Here is a 17262-nt window from a genome sequence, read left to right as displayed (position 1 = left end):
CATTAGTTTATACTATCAAAAACAATAAACAAATGTGACCATTCTACTTTTTAAAACTGTGATGTCTACCAAAGAATAAGGCCTAGGGAAGTATCATACGTTTCCTTTAAAATACCCGAGGAGACACTGGCTGGAAGCCTCAGAGAAATCAGGATCTTAGTGCTTGGTCCTATAAATGTCTTTGCCTTAATGCTAGCTAATTAGGTAAGGAAGGTAATTAAAGGTCTAACTGAACAAAAAAATGCCAAATTGCCCACTTACATTAAAAGCTCAGTGGGTAACAGCTTTCTACGTGATAAGAAAAATGTTTAATATTAAATTTGATTCCAAATATGAATAAAGTTGCTTTTTCTTCCCCTTTCAGTGGGAGAAAACCCCTGATATTTTCAACTGTCAGTAATTGGATCCAAGTTTTTTTAACTGAAGCTTGGAGGGCCACATGGGGAGCCCAGGAATCCACAGGCCCTAATGAGTAATGACCTTAAAAGTAGAATTGGGACAAGAATGAAGATAATGTAGCAAAGCAGAAAGAATCCTAAATCTGGAATCAGAGGATCTGGGTTCAAGTTTATAAAGAAAGGAGTTAATGTTCCCTAAGATCTCTTAAGTCAGCGTCCTATGAACTCAGGTTTATGTGATTAGGTTAGTAAAGTTCAAAACTTTCTATTCCCAAATTTTCATGCCCCTAATTTCACAAAACAGACTACATTTAGATGTATATGGGTGTTCTTTATTTTTTGTGTGTGTCTTGGATGCCTTTGGCAGTCTAGAGAATGAAGTCTATGGACTCAATAATGTCTGTTTTTTTAATTCATGATTTAAGAAATACTGCGTTTCAATTAGAGGTTAATGATTAGTGAAAATAAAAATGTAATTGTTTTTCACCATCCAAGTTCACAGATCCCCTTGAAATGTAGCTATGAACAGAAAATTAAGAACCCCTGATTTAGAAATCTGGGTTTGTGTAACAGACACTAAGCACTTCCGCTGAAGTGGAATGCTCCAGGTAGAAGAAGAAAGAAAAATATGATGTCAGAGCCTATCTGCTTTAGGGTTTTTTGGTATATAGACTCTTCTCCATTTCAATAGTAAAGCAATATGGTGGGTGCAATCTTGTTTAAAGTACGAGCATGAGGGTTATCAGTATTGAAACAAGCGCTATCTATACTATTTTCCAGGATTCTACTTCCACCCCATGGCACTTACAGAAGAAGAAACATTTACTACTCAGGCAGAATACCACTGATAAAACTGCCAACTAAAGGACTGCTTTCCAGATTTGCTGAAGGGCTGGGAACTAACAACTCTGTACTGGTTTAAAACCTGTAGAAAACTGTGTGCAGCAACTAAGACAAAAACAAGAAACGGATGCTGTAATATCCAGCTGCTATGTTAAACAGATTAAAATAGCAATTGTTTTGTTCAAAATTGAAAATGTAAGGGCAAGGGGAAGAAAACAGACAATGTTTTTCCCTCCTTAAATAAAATAATAAAATTGACCTCCACTATGGACCAGAAGGAAGAGCTTAATAAATTTTATGTCCCTTCCATTCCTTAATTTTTCTGGGCTAATGATGGGACTGTGTATGAAACCATGGAACTTTTCCCACTAGTAAACAGAAGGATCCACTACCATTTTATGGTGTCCTTTGAGAAGACATAGGCAAATCTCTATGAAAAATTTGGTAGCTTCCCCCCCTTTATTGTTTAAATGTCCATCCTGACAAATTAGAGACATAATAGCCTTTTTCTGATTTATTTCTATAAGGGCAACTAAAAAATGTGCTTTTATTCATTTTACACATAAAGTATTTTTAAAAAATGAAGATTCAAGTAAAATTACTTTTTATATTGGGAAAATTATGCTTTAATTAAAAATTGTGAAAATGCAGATAATGCACTATGTTGAGCTCATATTGTGAAAGGAAATGCTCATTTGCTTAAATTTGAATGTTTATGTAAGGCTAGTAAGTCATGGGTGGTAATCACACAAAATGTGCCTTCAAGGAATGCAAATTTCTTGCTGAGGGTTAACTAGCAAAACCTTAATATCTATTTTTAAAGAGCTAGAAAGAAAATAATACAAATAGGACAAATTAGAAGAAATGTGAGTCGTGGTTTTTGTATCTATAAGATGAGCGTGTACTTTTTAGTCCTAAACTTCTACGACTCATCTGTTGAAAATGCTGAGAAAATGCCCATCTTCGAAGACATTACAATTTTTTGGCAAGGCCCTCACAGACACCTTCCTCACACTTTCTGTAATGAACGAATAAACCGCTAAAAATGGCAGTAATTCCATAGTCCATACTGGCAGGAGAAGGAAATAAAAACCCATGAAATGAGTACGAGTTGGACACAGACAGGCCTCAGGAGTCACCTTGCCCAAATGACACAAGACAGAATTCCATCTGCAACGTATCTGACAAATAAGATTAAATTAAATTTTTAAAAAGTTTAATAAGTATCTCCTGTGTTCAAGTATGAAGCAAAAAAAAAAAAAAAAAGAAGAAGAAGAAGCCTACCTGTTCCTGAAATATTTTGGCCAAGGGAGCACAGTCTGTCAGTTTAATAAACCTCACAACATCTGTCACCGTCCATTCTAACGGGTTACTCTCCAGGACAAGCTTCTCTTCCTCTTCATGTTTTACTTCCTACAGGAATCCGAAAGTGACAAAGAGTAAAAGGAAATGGTAAAAATTGTGGCAATGCTCGATTAATTTTGAAAACCACTGAACCAAACCCTCCTAAATATAGGACGCTGGCAGTATGTAAGATACTTTTGGAAGCTACAGGAACTCTCTCTGGTCCCTAGAGCCAAAAAGTGTTGCTAAATTGAACCACCAGTAACTAAGGTCAAGGTCATGCCTTTAGGGGTTTATACGGCTTCAGAGCCTGTCACACAGGAGCAAAAAACGCAGTACGTATGGGTTATTTAATTTAGCACATATTAATAAAAAGGCAAGACGTTTTAGCCCTTCTACATAAATAAGCACAAAGAAGGCTGATGCTTTGCTGACGTTAACAGCGGCAGAAGCCATGGTGCATGGGTTTAGTTCTGTGGACAACAAAAAAACAGGGATATGCACCCAGGCCTGGTCAGGGCTTGTTCCCTGAAATATGCCCAAGAGTGGTGTACCACACCACTGAGAGATTCACCATGAGGCTCTATATACAAAAAAGAGAACCCAGGATGCAGAGATTACAAAGATACTGAGACAAGGCCAGAAAAAGCTGTCATCCCAGATTCAAAGGGGGCTTGGAACATGTAACCCACTGCAGACCAATGGGGTTCTTGTTCATTTTTAAAGCCTCAGAAAAAGGTCCTGTAACTCTTTCCACTCACTTGTTTTGATGTTCAAAGCCTCCTAACAGAAGTCTATTCTTTCAGAGGTCATCTCATCAAGCCCTTACGTGAAAAGGAATCATCTCTCTCTAACACCCTGGACAAGCAGCATCCTCTTGCAGACCTACTCCCTCTGAGGCAATCCAGTCTACTTCTGGACCTCTCCAATTGCTTTGATTTTTTTTTTCCTTCACATGGAAGTGAAACCTGCCTCTCTGCTCCTTCCAACTGCTGCTTCTAATTCTACCATATGGTGCTCTGTTCTGCACGTCAGTCCTTCAGATACCTGGTTGACTACTCTCCTGTCCTGCCTTAGTCTCCTCTTCTTCAAGCTAGATATCAAGTACTCTTTCAGAGAAGGCTTTTCTATGCCTACATCAGGGACTATCACTTCACCTCTGGTCTCTCCTGTTTGACCTGGGTGCACTTTTCTCCTTCGGCACATGAGAACGTCTGTGCTTTACGGCTTCTCCTGGCTCTTTCGACAGGAGGGGGGCGATCTGATTCTGTGCTGCTCCGTAATGTGACGGCTCTCCGGGGACGGGCAGAGGGGACGTCGGCTGAGGAAGTGTCGGTCTGGTCATCCCGAAGCTCAGAGCTGGTTTCTTCACTCCCCGTGTCCTCCTCTTCACTTTCCTGCCACAAAGAGACAATTCGTGGCTAACATAGGACAGAACACTAACAATTCAGGAAAAACTGAGCTTTCATTATAGCTCCTCTTCTCATTCTTAGGGAGACATTTTTTAACCCTGTCTCCAACAGGGACATTGCACTTTACTAACATGCATGGGCTAGAAATACCAAGTATCCCTAATAGTCTAATAATCTCTGGCATCTGTAAATAACAGAAAACATCCTTTCTTTAATAAAACAATCACACTTAGCAAATGTAGGCTTGTATCTGTACATAGCAGTTACAATCCTCTCAATCACTTTTATCAAATGTGGGCTGATTAAGATTTCTTTTTCTGGAGACACACTCACCTCTGCTGATCCTGCCGCAAAGTCTACTGTGGAGGATCGCCTTTTCTTCTGCACAAAAATGGATTTCCGTCGTTTCCTCCGCCTTGCTGGCTTAGGGGGACCAATTTCAGTATTGTTTTCCCCAATCGGAGGTTTGACAATCTTCCTTCTCTTTCCATAATAATAAGCTATTAGGAAAAGTAAAATTAAAAATTTAATGAAAAAAAGTTTTCACAAAAAAAAAATTATTTATTTACTAACATGCCATTTGTTCTGCATTCAATAGAGATGAAGAACCCTGGGCATTTTCTCTGGCTGTCCTCCAGGTCTGGAATGCTCTCCCTCCTCAACCCTGCCTAACTTACCCAGCTTCCTTTAAATCTCAACTCAAACCCCAATCTTTTCATAAGAAATGATTGTTTAAAAAGACCTTAGAGGATATAGAGTATATCTCTTCACTGGTTTTGACGAGATGGTGGAAAGCCCAACACTGCCATCAGTACCTAGACATGCCCATTCTTTACACTGTGTACCGCAGCAGCAATCTGTATCTAATGGAGTGCTCTTACCGCTGGTCCCTAGGTCTCAATTTTAGAGGACAGATATGTTGAGTGTCCCTGAAGAGACCTCCACTACATTTCCTAATCTGAGTAAGACAAAAATGTACGTAACATATCTATCCTGTAACACCTACTAACTGTGTGATCTTGGGCAGGTCACTTAATCTCTAGCTGCCTCAGTTTCCTCATCTGAAAAATGGGAATAATAATAGGACCTATCTCCCAGGGTTAGTGAGGACAAAATAAGATAATATTTGTAAAGCATGGTGCAAACTTTAAAGTTCTACAAAATATTAGCTATTATTATTATTAGAAACTCTGGCATTCTTCCAACTCACCTACTCAACAGAAAACAGAATTCAGTTCTCTGACATATTAAATAGTGAGGAGTAGATGTCAGTATAAATGCCAACAATCCAGGGAGAAATAGGTGTCTTAGATCAGCACTGATGAATAATGTATTCATTAATATGAACTAAATTCATAATCAATTACTCAATTAAAATCACTGAGAATGAAATACTTATGGTCATGATCAAGAGAGCTCATTAATTAATCAGAAGCTCATTTGTCCCACGATGTGGTTCTCATTTTATAAAAGAACAATGAAATGTAGCCAAGGAAGTTTTGTGGATGGGGGAGTCCCCTAAATCTTTCTCCAAATTTCAACTTTATGTATGATTATCTACCCCTAATGATCAGTACGTTCTTAAGTCCTGGTCTGTAAGATGATATGGCAGGACTATATGATTTCTGATATTCTTTCTAAATTATACGATTCCTTAATAAATAAGCTAGAGTTTAATCCACACCGATGTCATTTGATGGCCGATATTCATCAGTTAAGGAAGCAAATGAGACCAAATAACTTTAACCCCGTTGATTCAAATGAGTAATGGTGGAAAATTTCATCTGGATGATATTTGTGCTTATAAGATTCTAACCAAAACATTCTATACATATGATTTATCATCATCTTTGGATCAGACTCTTAATAGAGGCAAAAATACCCCTTAAGAACCTGGAATTATTATAAAGCACTCTCTCTATTTCTCCTGGGACACAAGTTGCTGAGCATGCACAAACTATTGCTACGTGAACAATACCTCATATTTATTTAGCTGAATGTACAAGATACAAATGAACAAGTATCTATTTATGTTGGGAAATTCCAAACTGGGCATGCAAAGTCTGTTAAAATCTGATTTTTGGAAGTAGGACTATAGAAATCAGGGTTGGTTTTACCGAATGAAGTAAGAAGTGTGACATCTTTTAAAGCTTCTGAGCTAGATTCGATGACTGTTGTACCTTATTGTTCAAAATTCCATCCAAAGATTATTTTATCATCTTCCCTCTGGCTCTTTATAAATTCAGTTCAGCCATCAGCAATATTCACTGTGAGCTGACCCAAGGGATGTTAAAAGATTTTGCAGCTTATGATGCCAGACCTAGAAAAATCTTTAGTTTCACTTTCAATAGTATTTAATTTTAATTGCAGGTGCCTGCTTCTTTTTCCCCATAAGCGTGAGAGGAAAGAGTGGCTTCTTTTTTCTCCCAATACCAGAGGCCAAGTTTAGTGTTCAGTCACATCCGGCTGTTCTCACTAAGGGTGGCTGCTGAACGGACCACCATACTGTGAGTACTGAAACCTGTTTACAATTCATCGTAATCTTACAGAGAGTCCAAGTTTTATAGACATTCAGTTCAATTCAAACATTTATTAAGCTTCCTCTATATACAAGCCATCATGTCAGATTCTGAGAGGAATATAAAAAAATAAAATATGATCCCTACTCTAGAACACATTAAAATTTAATAGGGGAAAAGACATGTCAACCATTGTTATATGTATACAAATAGCATAAGATATTACGTATGTGTTTGTATGTGTATTCAGACATACACATTATATTTCATAAATATACAAATATTTTCTATATATATCTGTATATGTGTGTATATATGTATCTACACACACATATGTATAGTATGTCTGCATATAACATGAGTTAGTGAATTGATGGGAATTCTGGAATTTGTGGAGGGACAAGCATGCCTTCTCAGCCCTGAGAGAAACTTAGGACTGCTGATCTCTGAAACGAGGCAGATCTGAATCATGCCTCGCAGTACTTAAAGGGACACACACACAGTCTTCAAGAGACAAATAGAGAGGAAGGAAAGGGGACAGTAAGTGCTCAAGACCAGCAGCAGCAGGCAACAGTTATTCACAGTCTTTAACAAGCTGAGCTAGAAAGATCTGCCAGTAGAGTGATAATGACTTAAAAGGAGAAACTGAAAGGCAGCCTGAGCTGGGTCAAAAAACGGAGAGATAGAGGTGGGACACAAGGCCCCGTAAGCATCTCAGAACAGAGAATTCAGGCTACTGCTTGGATTGACTGCTTCCAGACCCAAGGGATACTCCTAACACATTCGGCTTTTTCTCCCCAACTTCTGCTCTCTGTGACTGTTGAGTAATACACTATAATACACTCTACTCACTTTGTTTACCTAAATGTTTCCTGAGCCCTGATATTACCTCAAACATAAAGATATTAGGGATTAACTAGAGATACACAAAACTTTGAATTTACAACAGAGTCAAACCTTTATCTGAAAGCTAGGTTGCTTGTTGTTTTTGTGTTTGTTTTTAAACTGGGGGCTCTGAGCTATTGTGATGGTACTAATCATTTTATCTGATTCAAAATTCATAAAACAGCAGAAAAAGAGACTGTGTAGACCAGAGACACATGATATTTTTCCCAAAATAAAAGTCAGCCACAAGTTGTAATCAGCTTGCCTCATTAAAGAATCAGCCTCTGAGGTGAGAAAGGAAAGAGAGCCTGGTGGAAATAGATAAGGCATAGGTAAAATATATGAGGACATCTAGGTGATATACTCTATCTAGGATAGAGTGCCAGCTCTGGAGTCAAAAAGACCTGAGTTCACATCTGGCCTCAGACACTAACTATGCAACCCTGGGCAAGTCACTTAACCCTGTTTGCCTCAGTTTCCCCATCTGTAAAATGAGCCGGAGAATGAAATGGCAAACCACTCCAGTGTCTTCCAAAAACCGTCAAATAGGGTCATGAGGAGTCAGCTACAGCTGAACAATAACAACAAAGGTAAAATGGGCAAGGCACAGGTGAGAGTCTGCTCTGCCCCTTCCAGAAAAGAGGTGGGAACAGAAATCAAAGTGCAGTCTGCATAACCACTCATTGGCTCTGCACAAGTAACTCTAACATAAAGCAGAATATGACAAATGCCCAAAAGAGACACAGGGTGCTGTGAGAATTCAGGGAACGGTGGACAGATTAACTGAAAGGGCATTTAGGTTAGTCCCAGGAGGTTGGGAAAGGATTCCCATGAGTCAGGGATGCTGTGAATGACGGCACACAGGTAAGATATTGAGAGATCCATCTGAAGAACCATAAGTAGCCCACTGTAGTTGTAGATCATACGCATTATCCGAAGAAGAGTGGAAGAAAAGCTTGGAGAGGGGTAGAGAGTAGTGGTGCTGTAGAAGGAGGACTGTATGGTGATCTGTACAAGGTGATAGATACTTAGTCCAACTCAATAAAAATTAATTTCCTCTAGAGCTAATCTTCTGCCAGAACAGACTGGCTGGGCTGGAAGTCAGTAGGACTTTGGGGAAGTAACAACAACAGGTGGCAATTTCAATTAGAAACCATATCTGATGCCCACACAGTTTTACAAGCATCACTGACTTGTGACATTTTCATGGTTCTTAGGCTCTTGGCCTTGCGACACATAGCTCTCTGAACCAAGACAAGAAGTGATCTTTGCAGAGGAACACCTGGCAGTAGGTGAACACCTAATGAGACCACACATCTGGGCAGGAGTCCAGTCATTCTGGGTAGCATATTCCTCCACTTGAGCAACTGCTTCTGAAATTATCTATATCCCTCAAAGTATTTAGTCAAGTAGCTTATAAACTGCATCACTCTGACAAACGTGATGGACACAACTACCCCTACCACCACCAGTAGGTTAAACAAGTTTAATCTATACACCAACAAAAGAATTCTTCTCCTTATTTTATACATTGCTGTCTTTAAGAATGTTCATTCAACCTGCTGAGATTCTATTTGATTCGGAACAACTTCTATCCTCTTCCCAATCATCCCTTTCACTTACTATTCTGCCTACAAGACAAAGCAGTTCAGTGGATAAAGAATTGTCCACAGAATCAGAAAGGCTTAGGCTCAAGTTCTGACTTTCCTCTCCATACCAGAAGCAGTTGTTGATTTTTCAACAACAGAGGGAGTTCACCAAAATACTAAAATCACCAATTTGGTCTAAACCCTCCTCTCTACTCAAAACATTAATATCTGTTTAGAACAGATACTCCCACAGAATTATCTCACAGACATTCCTGTAAAAAAATTATTGAAAAATGGCTAAAAATAAGAGACAGAGTGGCATGTGTAGGGTTTTCTTTTGGGGGAGGGGGAAGAAGAGGAGGATGAAAGAAGGATGAAAAGTAGGAATATTGGCTTGCATTACTTCCACCATTAAGACTTACTATATTTGGTTTTGGTGTGGATGGAACAGTTTTCTGGGCAGATTTCAGTAACCAGAACAGGACTAAACAGATTTGGACAGCACTCCAGCTTGGCACAAACTCTCTTGCAGAAATCAGCTACTTGGTCAGATGTTCGTACAATCTTGACAACTGCTCTGTACGTTTTGCCTCTGTACCTAGGCAAAGAGAAAAAAAAAATTTTAAACCCAACTTTTATTCATAGGGACAGTTTCTAGACCACATTTCACAGATATTATAATATCATATTTTAAAATAATAAAGCAATTTGTAAAGTGGCTTACTTTATTTGATTTCATATTTATTAGTAAATTCAATCAAGTCCAACCACCTATATATATATAGTAAGCACCTATATATAAGGAATATAGAAGGAACCTTCTCCCCCCCACCCACATACGAGTGTGAGGCCCTGGGGAAATAAAGATAAAATCAGACATCTGATTAGATATTAGAATATAGTAAAAACAGTAACACATGCACAGAACAACCGACATATTCACTAGTCATTAAGCACAAAGGACTGGGGCAATGCAAAATTTTAGGAGAAGTTTAGAAGGTGAAATCTATCCCACTGGGGGGAATCAGGCAAAGCCACATGGGAGAGACATCCAGCTCCACAAGGAAGTGAAGGATTTCAAACAGCAGTGATGAGTGGAAGCAGAGGGAATTTTATTTCAAGAGTGGTAGACGAGAACATAAGGCATGATGAAGGAAGGATGAAAAATGAGAATGCAGGCGTCAGCGAGTGGCAAACATCAACAAGTATTTTCACGTCATCGCAACAATGAACTGTTTATAAATGGTTAGTGTTATGAAGGAAATGTTAGAAGAATCCACTACAATAAAATTTTCCATTAAGTAAATTCTCATTTGGTAATGTGCAGTTTAATACATGGTGCATAACTAATGAACATCAGTACCAAAAATAAATGTTATGAAATGAAACTGAGCTCTTATCTCACATTTAATTTTTGAAAAATTAAGCACATAAGTAATTATGTTACCGTTTTGAAAACTACGCAATTCAGGACAAAGAAATCTTATCTTGGTAAAAATTGCATATCTTCTAGAAATTCAATTGATTTTTATTATTCAAAAAGGCATATCTGTAAAGAAGTGACAGGGAAGAAAGACCTACCTACAATGCAAGGTCACCTTTTTGTTTTATTTATTTATTTTTTTTTGGAGGGGAGAAGATAAGACAATTGGAATGAAGTGACTGGCCCAAGGTTACATAGCTGGTAAACGTCAAGTGTCTGTGACCGACCGCATTTGATCTCCCGTCCTCTTGACTGCAGGACCAGCACCACCTACCCTGCCCCGCAAGGTCACTTTTTAACAGAAGAAAAACACACTGAGGAAATAAACCAAAGAACAAGCCCTGGACAAATCTCAAGTGTGAGAAATAACAGAGCAACAAGGGAGTCCCAGCATCAGTTCTCAACAGACATGGCCATAGCAAAGACTTCTGCACCTGGATCTCCCATTCAGTGTTATAGTTCAAGGATCCCTTGGTTACTTATGAAAGCTAGGAGAGGTAGTTTAGAGACAGTTGTGATTTCTGGAACTACTTAAACAAGAAGATACAATTTTTGGGAAAGCCAGAAATCTTCCTCCCATCGAAGCTTGTCACTTAGTAGAGGCTAAACAGGAACGTTACATTTTAGGTTACCAATGATCCCAATTTATCCACAAGAGGAGGGTATCCTGGAGAAGTAGGCAGAGTCCCCATTCTCACCTCCTTGCTTACATTTGTCCCAGTGTCTCTAAAATGTAGCCATTCTATGGAAACCTATGCCCCAAACAGAACAAAGAAAGAGCAAAAGGACTCAGTTGTACAAAAATACTTACAGTAGCAAAGTGGCAAAGAACTATGAACAAAGGAGGGGAAGGGGGTTGTGCCCATCAACTGGGGATCAGCTGAAACAATTATGGTATGTGAATGTCTCAGCATGGTTTCGGTTTTCATATAAAGCTTGAGAAGATTTACATGAAGGGATGCAAAGTGAAGTAGGCAGAACCAGAACAACGTGTACAATAACAGTAAAGTAAAAAAAAAAAATCTCGAACAATTTTGAAAGACTTAGGAAACTCTTAAGAACAGCACAATGACCAACCACCATTCCAGAGGATTTAGGATGAAGCACAGGACCCACCGCCCAACAGAGGTGATAGACTCAGGCTTCAGAATGAGACGTATGCTTTGGAAGTGGCAAAGATGGGAATTTGTTTTGCTTGACTATTCACATTTGTTACAGTTTTTGTTTTTAGTAAAGGATAGAAAGGAAAGGAGATAGATTTTTGCTAACTGAAAAAAATTAGAAAATATTGAATGCATCCATTTTAACTGAAATTTCCTTCAAAAAGTTCCCAGATTCAATCTGAGGGGTAAAGACTGCCAGAGACCAAGGGAGCCCAAATGACACCCGTAAATCACTATTCTCATCTCTTCTGTTCAACAAGGTTATTGCCCCCAACAGTGGTCACTGGTTCTTGCAAGTCAGGTCCTTTTATGTTTTCAGTTCTATAATTTTTCCTAGGATCATCCTCAGCATTTTTTCCTCTTTTCTTACAAGTGAAAGTATTATCTTTTTTTTTTAACCTACAAGAAATTTCAGTGACTATCCTAAGGGTAACAAAAAAGGTTCTTCTATCTAAGCTTTCCTAAACGTTTATTTCAATATACAATACTTGGATCACTGGAATTTATCCATTCTTTGAATTTAATCTCAATGTCGCTGACCTGAGATGGAAGGACTCCAGAAACTATTCTAATGCCTTTTATTGACATGATCCCTTATAACTTTTGTCTGCTCATTTCAATCCTAGAACATGGTGGTGTCACAGCAAAGCTTGGGATCATCTCTTTTCTAATGAAGTGAAACATTCATTGTACAGTTACATGACCACCCCAGAGCTACCTGTTGAAGGGTATGCAGTTGTCTTACAGAAACCACAACTTATCATGTGACGAAGAGCAACTCATTACTCTCAACAAAATCTCTGGTTATGATGATGAGATGGGTTCTCTTTCATAAGCAGATGGAAGATGTTGCCTACAATCTAGAGACTACTTCCTCAGGTCATTTGTCCACCTGCCATTTTTCAACATGTCTCCAATTCCTCATGATCTTTAAGAGGCCATTACAAGTGCTTTGGTCATTATATCCATCATTTGTTCCTACACCCTAGGATACAGCTGGCATCTTGTGTTTCAACTCCCTATAAGCCATTTTTTGGGTTGCTCTTTTCAGTCCAAAGATTATTCTCCTTGGCAGATGAAGAAAGGAAAATGAAGAGTTGAATAATTCTGCCATTTGTCCATCATTCCTTATCAAAGTCCCTTAGCAACAGGGTTATACTTCTCTCTGATCCTCCTTAGATCCCAACATTGTTAGAAAAAAACAAAACTCATTTGCCTTCTGTGACCACTCTATCAAATCCCAATTCTAGCTTTCCTTTCTGATCAACCCCTTTGGCGGGCTAAACTTGACTTTCTATAGAACAGGAATTTAAAAAAAAATCCTTGGTAACAAGACCATATTCTAAGTCCTAAACTTCTATAAAGTTATTTTTCTTCCTAATCAAGAACTTTCTTCTTTAGAGCTTCTGTAATCCTGGGTGGCTCTCACCCATGACATTCACTGTGTTTCAAAATGAAAATGGAATCAAATTGTGTAGGTAGCATGAACTACCAAAATGCACTGGCAGTGAGGTTAAAGTAACATCCAATCCGTACATTTGTCCTTTGTTGTTATCATCCCTTACAACTTATATAATCCTCGGGATACTTGGGTTTTGTACTGAAAATAGCTAAAAACCAGGCTTTCGGGTGACATTTTAAAATAGAAGTAGAAGTACAAGACCTGGGTGAAATTCAGGTCAAGGCTTAAAGTGGGGAACCTGGGGCTCACAAATATGTGCATGTTTACAGAATTCTCTAACACCTGTGTCTCTGGCCGCCCAAAATGGATGAACAAATTAGGCTGTAACCAAGGTGCATATAGGGTAAAGATGGATGGGGAGAGCAAGTCCCTGAAAAGTGGGTTACCAACCTTTTGGTAGGGGCAGAGACAATTTCTTAGAATTTGGCTGGAAAGTACTACAAAAACCTAAGAAGAAGGAAGATTAATTATATTCACTTTCTTAAATAAGTACAGTTTCAATAAACATTAAGCACCTAATGTAGGCAGCATGTTGATGCTGTAAAACCGCTATTCTCATTACTGTTGGTTTGTCAGCTAATGAGGATGCAAAGCCAAGTACGATGTTAGGCCTGCTCTAAAGGACACAATGTGCTCAATGAAGAGACATTGGGGGAAGGGAAAGGGCTGACTGAGGATGACTACGATGAACGCAGCTCCATCTGAGGTGTGAAATGTCTTTAAAGACACGAAGAAACTTGAAGAACAAAAAATAAAAGACAACACGGGGAACCAAATTTTTGGCACTAAGGAGCTGCCTTTGATGCTGATGAAGATGAAGACAGCGATGATACTTTGTATACACGGAGTGCTTAAATAATTTTTCACATTGTTGTCGTTCATTGGTTTCAATCATGTTTGACTCCTCTGCGACCCCAACTTGGGGTTCTCTTGGCAAAGATACTGGAGCAGTTTGCCATTTCCTTCTCCAGATCATTTTAAGGATAAGGAAACAGAGGCAAACAGGGGTAAGTGATTTGCCCAGGGTCACACAGCTGGTGAGTATCTGAGGTCACATTTGAACTCAGGAAGATGAGCCTTTCTGATTCCAGGCCTGGCACTCTAACCACTGTACTATCCCCTGCCTCTACAGTTTTTCAAATACCTTCATATATTTTTTCTCATTTAGTCCTGTAGGAAAGCTATTACAAATATTCCCATTTTACAGATGAGGGAACTATGACTCACAGCACACTTTCATGACTTATCTAGGGCAAATGTCCCGAGGGAGTGGTCTCTACTGTCATCCAATGTATCAGGTAGTGTTAGGACTATAATCCAGAACTCATGATTCCTAATCATACTTTATATATATCGCAAAGGACCACTGAAATCAATAGCAGGGTTTATCCAATGAAAATTCTCCCCAGGGTGAGGGGAAGTATATGACAAAGAAATAACTCCTTTGTTCTGTACACTGGATTTATGAAGAGATACTGCTTAAAAAGCGTGGTTTCATATTTTCTATTTCCTACTGCAGACATGAACCTGAAGAAAAAATCCTTAGCTATATAATTTATTAAATGGCCCAGAAAGGATACTGTACACACTGAGATAAGATTTTAAAACATGCCTTACAAGCAAGGAAAAGAAAAAGCAACGGGGAGATATTAAAAAGAGACAACTAAGTTGGTACACAATAGAAAATGCTCTGTCAATATGAATCATCTCAGAAGGAAGGAAAAGAAAAAATGGGGGAAAAAATCACTGCATCAGAGCTGATGGATGGTGAAGATAGCGTACAATGGTCAGGAAGGCATCCTGCATGAAGAGAGAGCATATTCTAGGTAGCTCCTAGACAGGGTGCTCTAGTTAAATCCTTAACCGAGTTAAACTCTATCCTCAGCTCTTTCAGAAAGCGAAAGCTGTTTTGTTCTGTTCAGTGCGGCTTATGCTGTTAGTAAAGATGTCAGGAGATCAAAAAAGAGAGTCATCAGAATAGACTACCTTGAAAGAAAAGGAAAAAATAAAGTTTCGCAAGTAGATCACAAGTCTGACACTGAGGCATCATGTAGTAGTGAGGGGAGACTTCAGTTCATCAGGCAACCTGCAGAGGCCTCAGGCTGTCTGAAGCAGAGAAGCTAACACTTTGTTGGCCTTAACGATAATTTGCATCTTTGAGAGGCGGATGAAGACAGTTTTCACTGACCAGGATATACTAATTGCTGGAGGTGTTGATGATGGGACTCTTGGGAGGGAATGATAATTCCATGTTAGAATTTATGGTGCGAAAGGAAAGTTGGTCAGAGCATTTGATATGTACCCTCAAAATGGGCAAACTGGGCAGCAGAGTGTCCAAAGGAAGGCTATGCAGTATCCTACAGCCAAAAATTCTAAAGGGGAAATTCAAGCGCAGAAGTATAAATTCCAAGGAAAAGGAATATGGGATATTGAGATCAATGTAGAACAACTTATCAACCTACTCAGATTTTTAAAAGACTTACACACACTGTGGAAAGGGCAAAAATAATAAGAGCCAAATCCAGAAGCGTGGTATGATCCTGTAAGAACTGTTAAGAGCAAACTTGGCCCCAGAAAACAGATGATAAAATGTATCTCCAATTTGCAAAAGTAGAGGACCCCGGGTATGGATGGACAGATGGATGCACACACAGACACACACACAGACAGACACACACAGACACACAGACAGACACACAGACACACAGACACACAGACAGACACACACACACGGACAGACAGACACACAGACAGACAGACACAGACACAGACACACAGACACAGACACACAGACACACACACAGACACACACACACAGACACACAGACACACAGACAGACACACACACACGGACAGACAGACACACAGACAGACAGACACAGACACAGACACACAGACACAGACACACAGACACACACACACACACAGACACACACACACACACACACACACACACACACACACACACACACACACACACACACACACACACACACACACACACACACACACACACACACACACACACACACACACACACACACACACACACACACCCTTCAGACAATCAGTAGATTCTTTCAATTGGCCCTTTCTCTATGTTCTGAAGTTATAGGCACTTTTCTTCTATTATTTCCTGTATTACGGTATTCAAGTTTTTTGATTCGTCATGTTCTTCTGGAGCAAAAAGGTCAAAAACACCTTACTACTTCAACTAGATTAAAATATAATTAGGAAATATAGAAAAATACAGACATAACACAACATAGATAATGTTAACATGTGACTTCTAAACTAACATGCGACCTGTAGGGATCCTTATGCACAGTTTGTGGCCACCATTTCTATTTGTTTGAAACTACTTTTCTGGGAGATGCATAATCCATAAATTATCTCTATACATCCTGTTTTTTGCTTCGTTTCCAGAATGTCCTTCACTTCCATATATTTCCATTCCAAATCAGTTATCCTCTCATTTGTTTCTTTGGTGAGATTTATTCCCCTGGATTCAAATTCTTCTCTTCTGTCAATTATTTCTCCTGTGTAATTCATAAATTCTTTCATAATTCTTATTTCTCTTTTAAACCATTCAGGAACATCCTGCTGTGGTTCCACAGGGTGCCCTCATCAGGTATTAATTTCTTTCCTTGGTCTTGCAATACTTATTCATAGATGCTTGGATTCTTTTCCCCAATCTGGAGGTCATTTTCTCTTCTGTTATTAATATCTTCCCTGCTGATTTAGCTGCGTATGCTCTGGGTCCTTAATTGAGTTTTCTTCCTCCTGATATCTTTGGAAATTTCAGATTTCCACCCTTTTTCTTTGTGATGATGTTTTACCTCAAAGCCATCTCAGTCTTCCTCCTACATTGGGCAATTTATGTTTCACTGGCCTCAGGCTCAAGTTTCTCCCCGAAGTGACTTCTGGGAGAACACAACTGGCCCCAGATAGCTTCGAGACTCTTTTCTTCAGGCCAAGTATAGCACCATCTAGCCACAAACCCATCCTGGCCCTGCTTTCTTCTGTTCTTAGTACTCTGTCTGAGTACCTCTGCAGCACAGAGCACTGCCATGCTGTTGTACCTAGTCAGGACAGGCTTCCCTGCCTTTTGGTTTTCCCTAGAATAAAGAGGAAGGGGGGGGAGTAGAATTCTGCTGCAAGCGT

The 17262-nt window shown here is 39.2% G+C and overlaps 1 protein-coding gene across 4 annotated transcripts in view; it reads right to left on the bottom strand.

Annotated features, from left to right (window-relative positions):
• The window catches only part of SFMBT2 (Scm like with four mbt domains 2), a 295043-nt gene that overhangs the window by 4197 nt on the left and 273584 nt on the right, over window positions 1–17262 (bottom strand). For all 4 annotated transcript variants that reach the window (XM_072653415.1, XM_072653416.1, XM_072653418.1 and 1 more), the window contains 4 exons: window positions 9413–9588; window positions 4331–4497; window positions 3743–3982; window positions 2526–2654 (listed from right to left, as the gene is read on the bottom strand). In XM_072653415.1, coding sequence (XP_072509516.1) covers window positions 2526–2654; window positions 3743–3982; window positions 4331–4497; window positions 9413–9588 — 712 coding nt within the window. The remainder of the gene's footprint in view (window positions 1–2525; window positions 2655–3742; window positions 3983–4330; window positions 4498–9412; window positions 9589–17262) is intronic.

This window comes from Notamacropus eugenii, chromosome 3, assembly GCF_028372415.1.
Source record: "Notamacropus eugenii isolate mMacEug1 chromosome 3, mMacEug1.pri_v2, whole genome shotgun sequence".
NCBI lineage: Eukaryota > Metazoa > Chordata > Mammalia > Diprotodontia > Macropodidae > Notamacropus > Notamacropus eugenii.
This window is presented reverse-complemented; position numbering and strand designations above follow the sequence as displayed.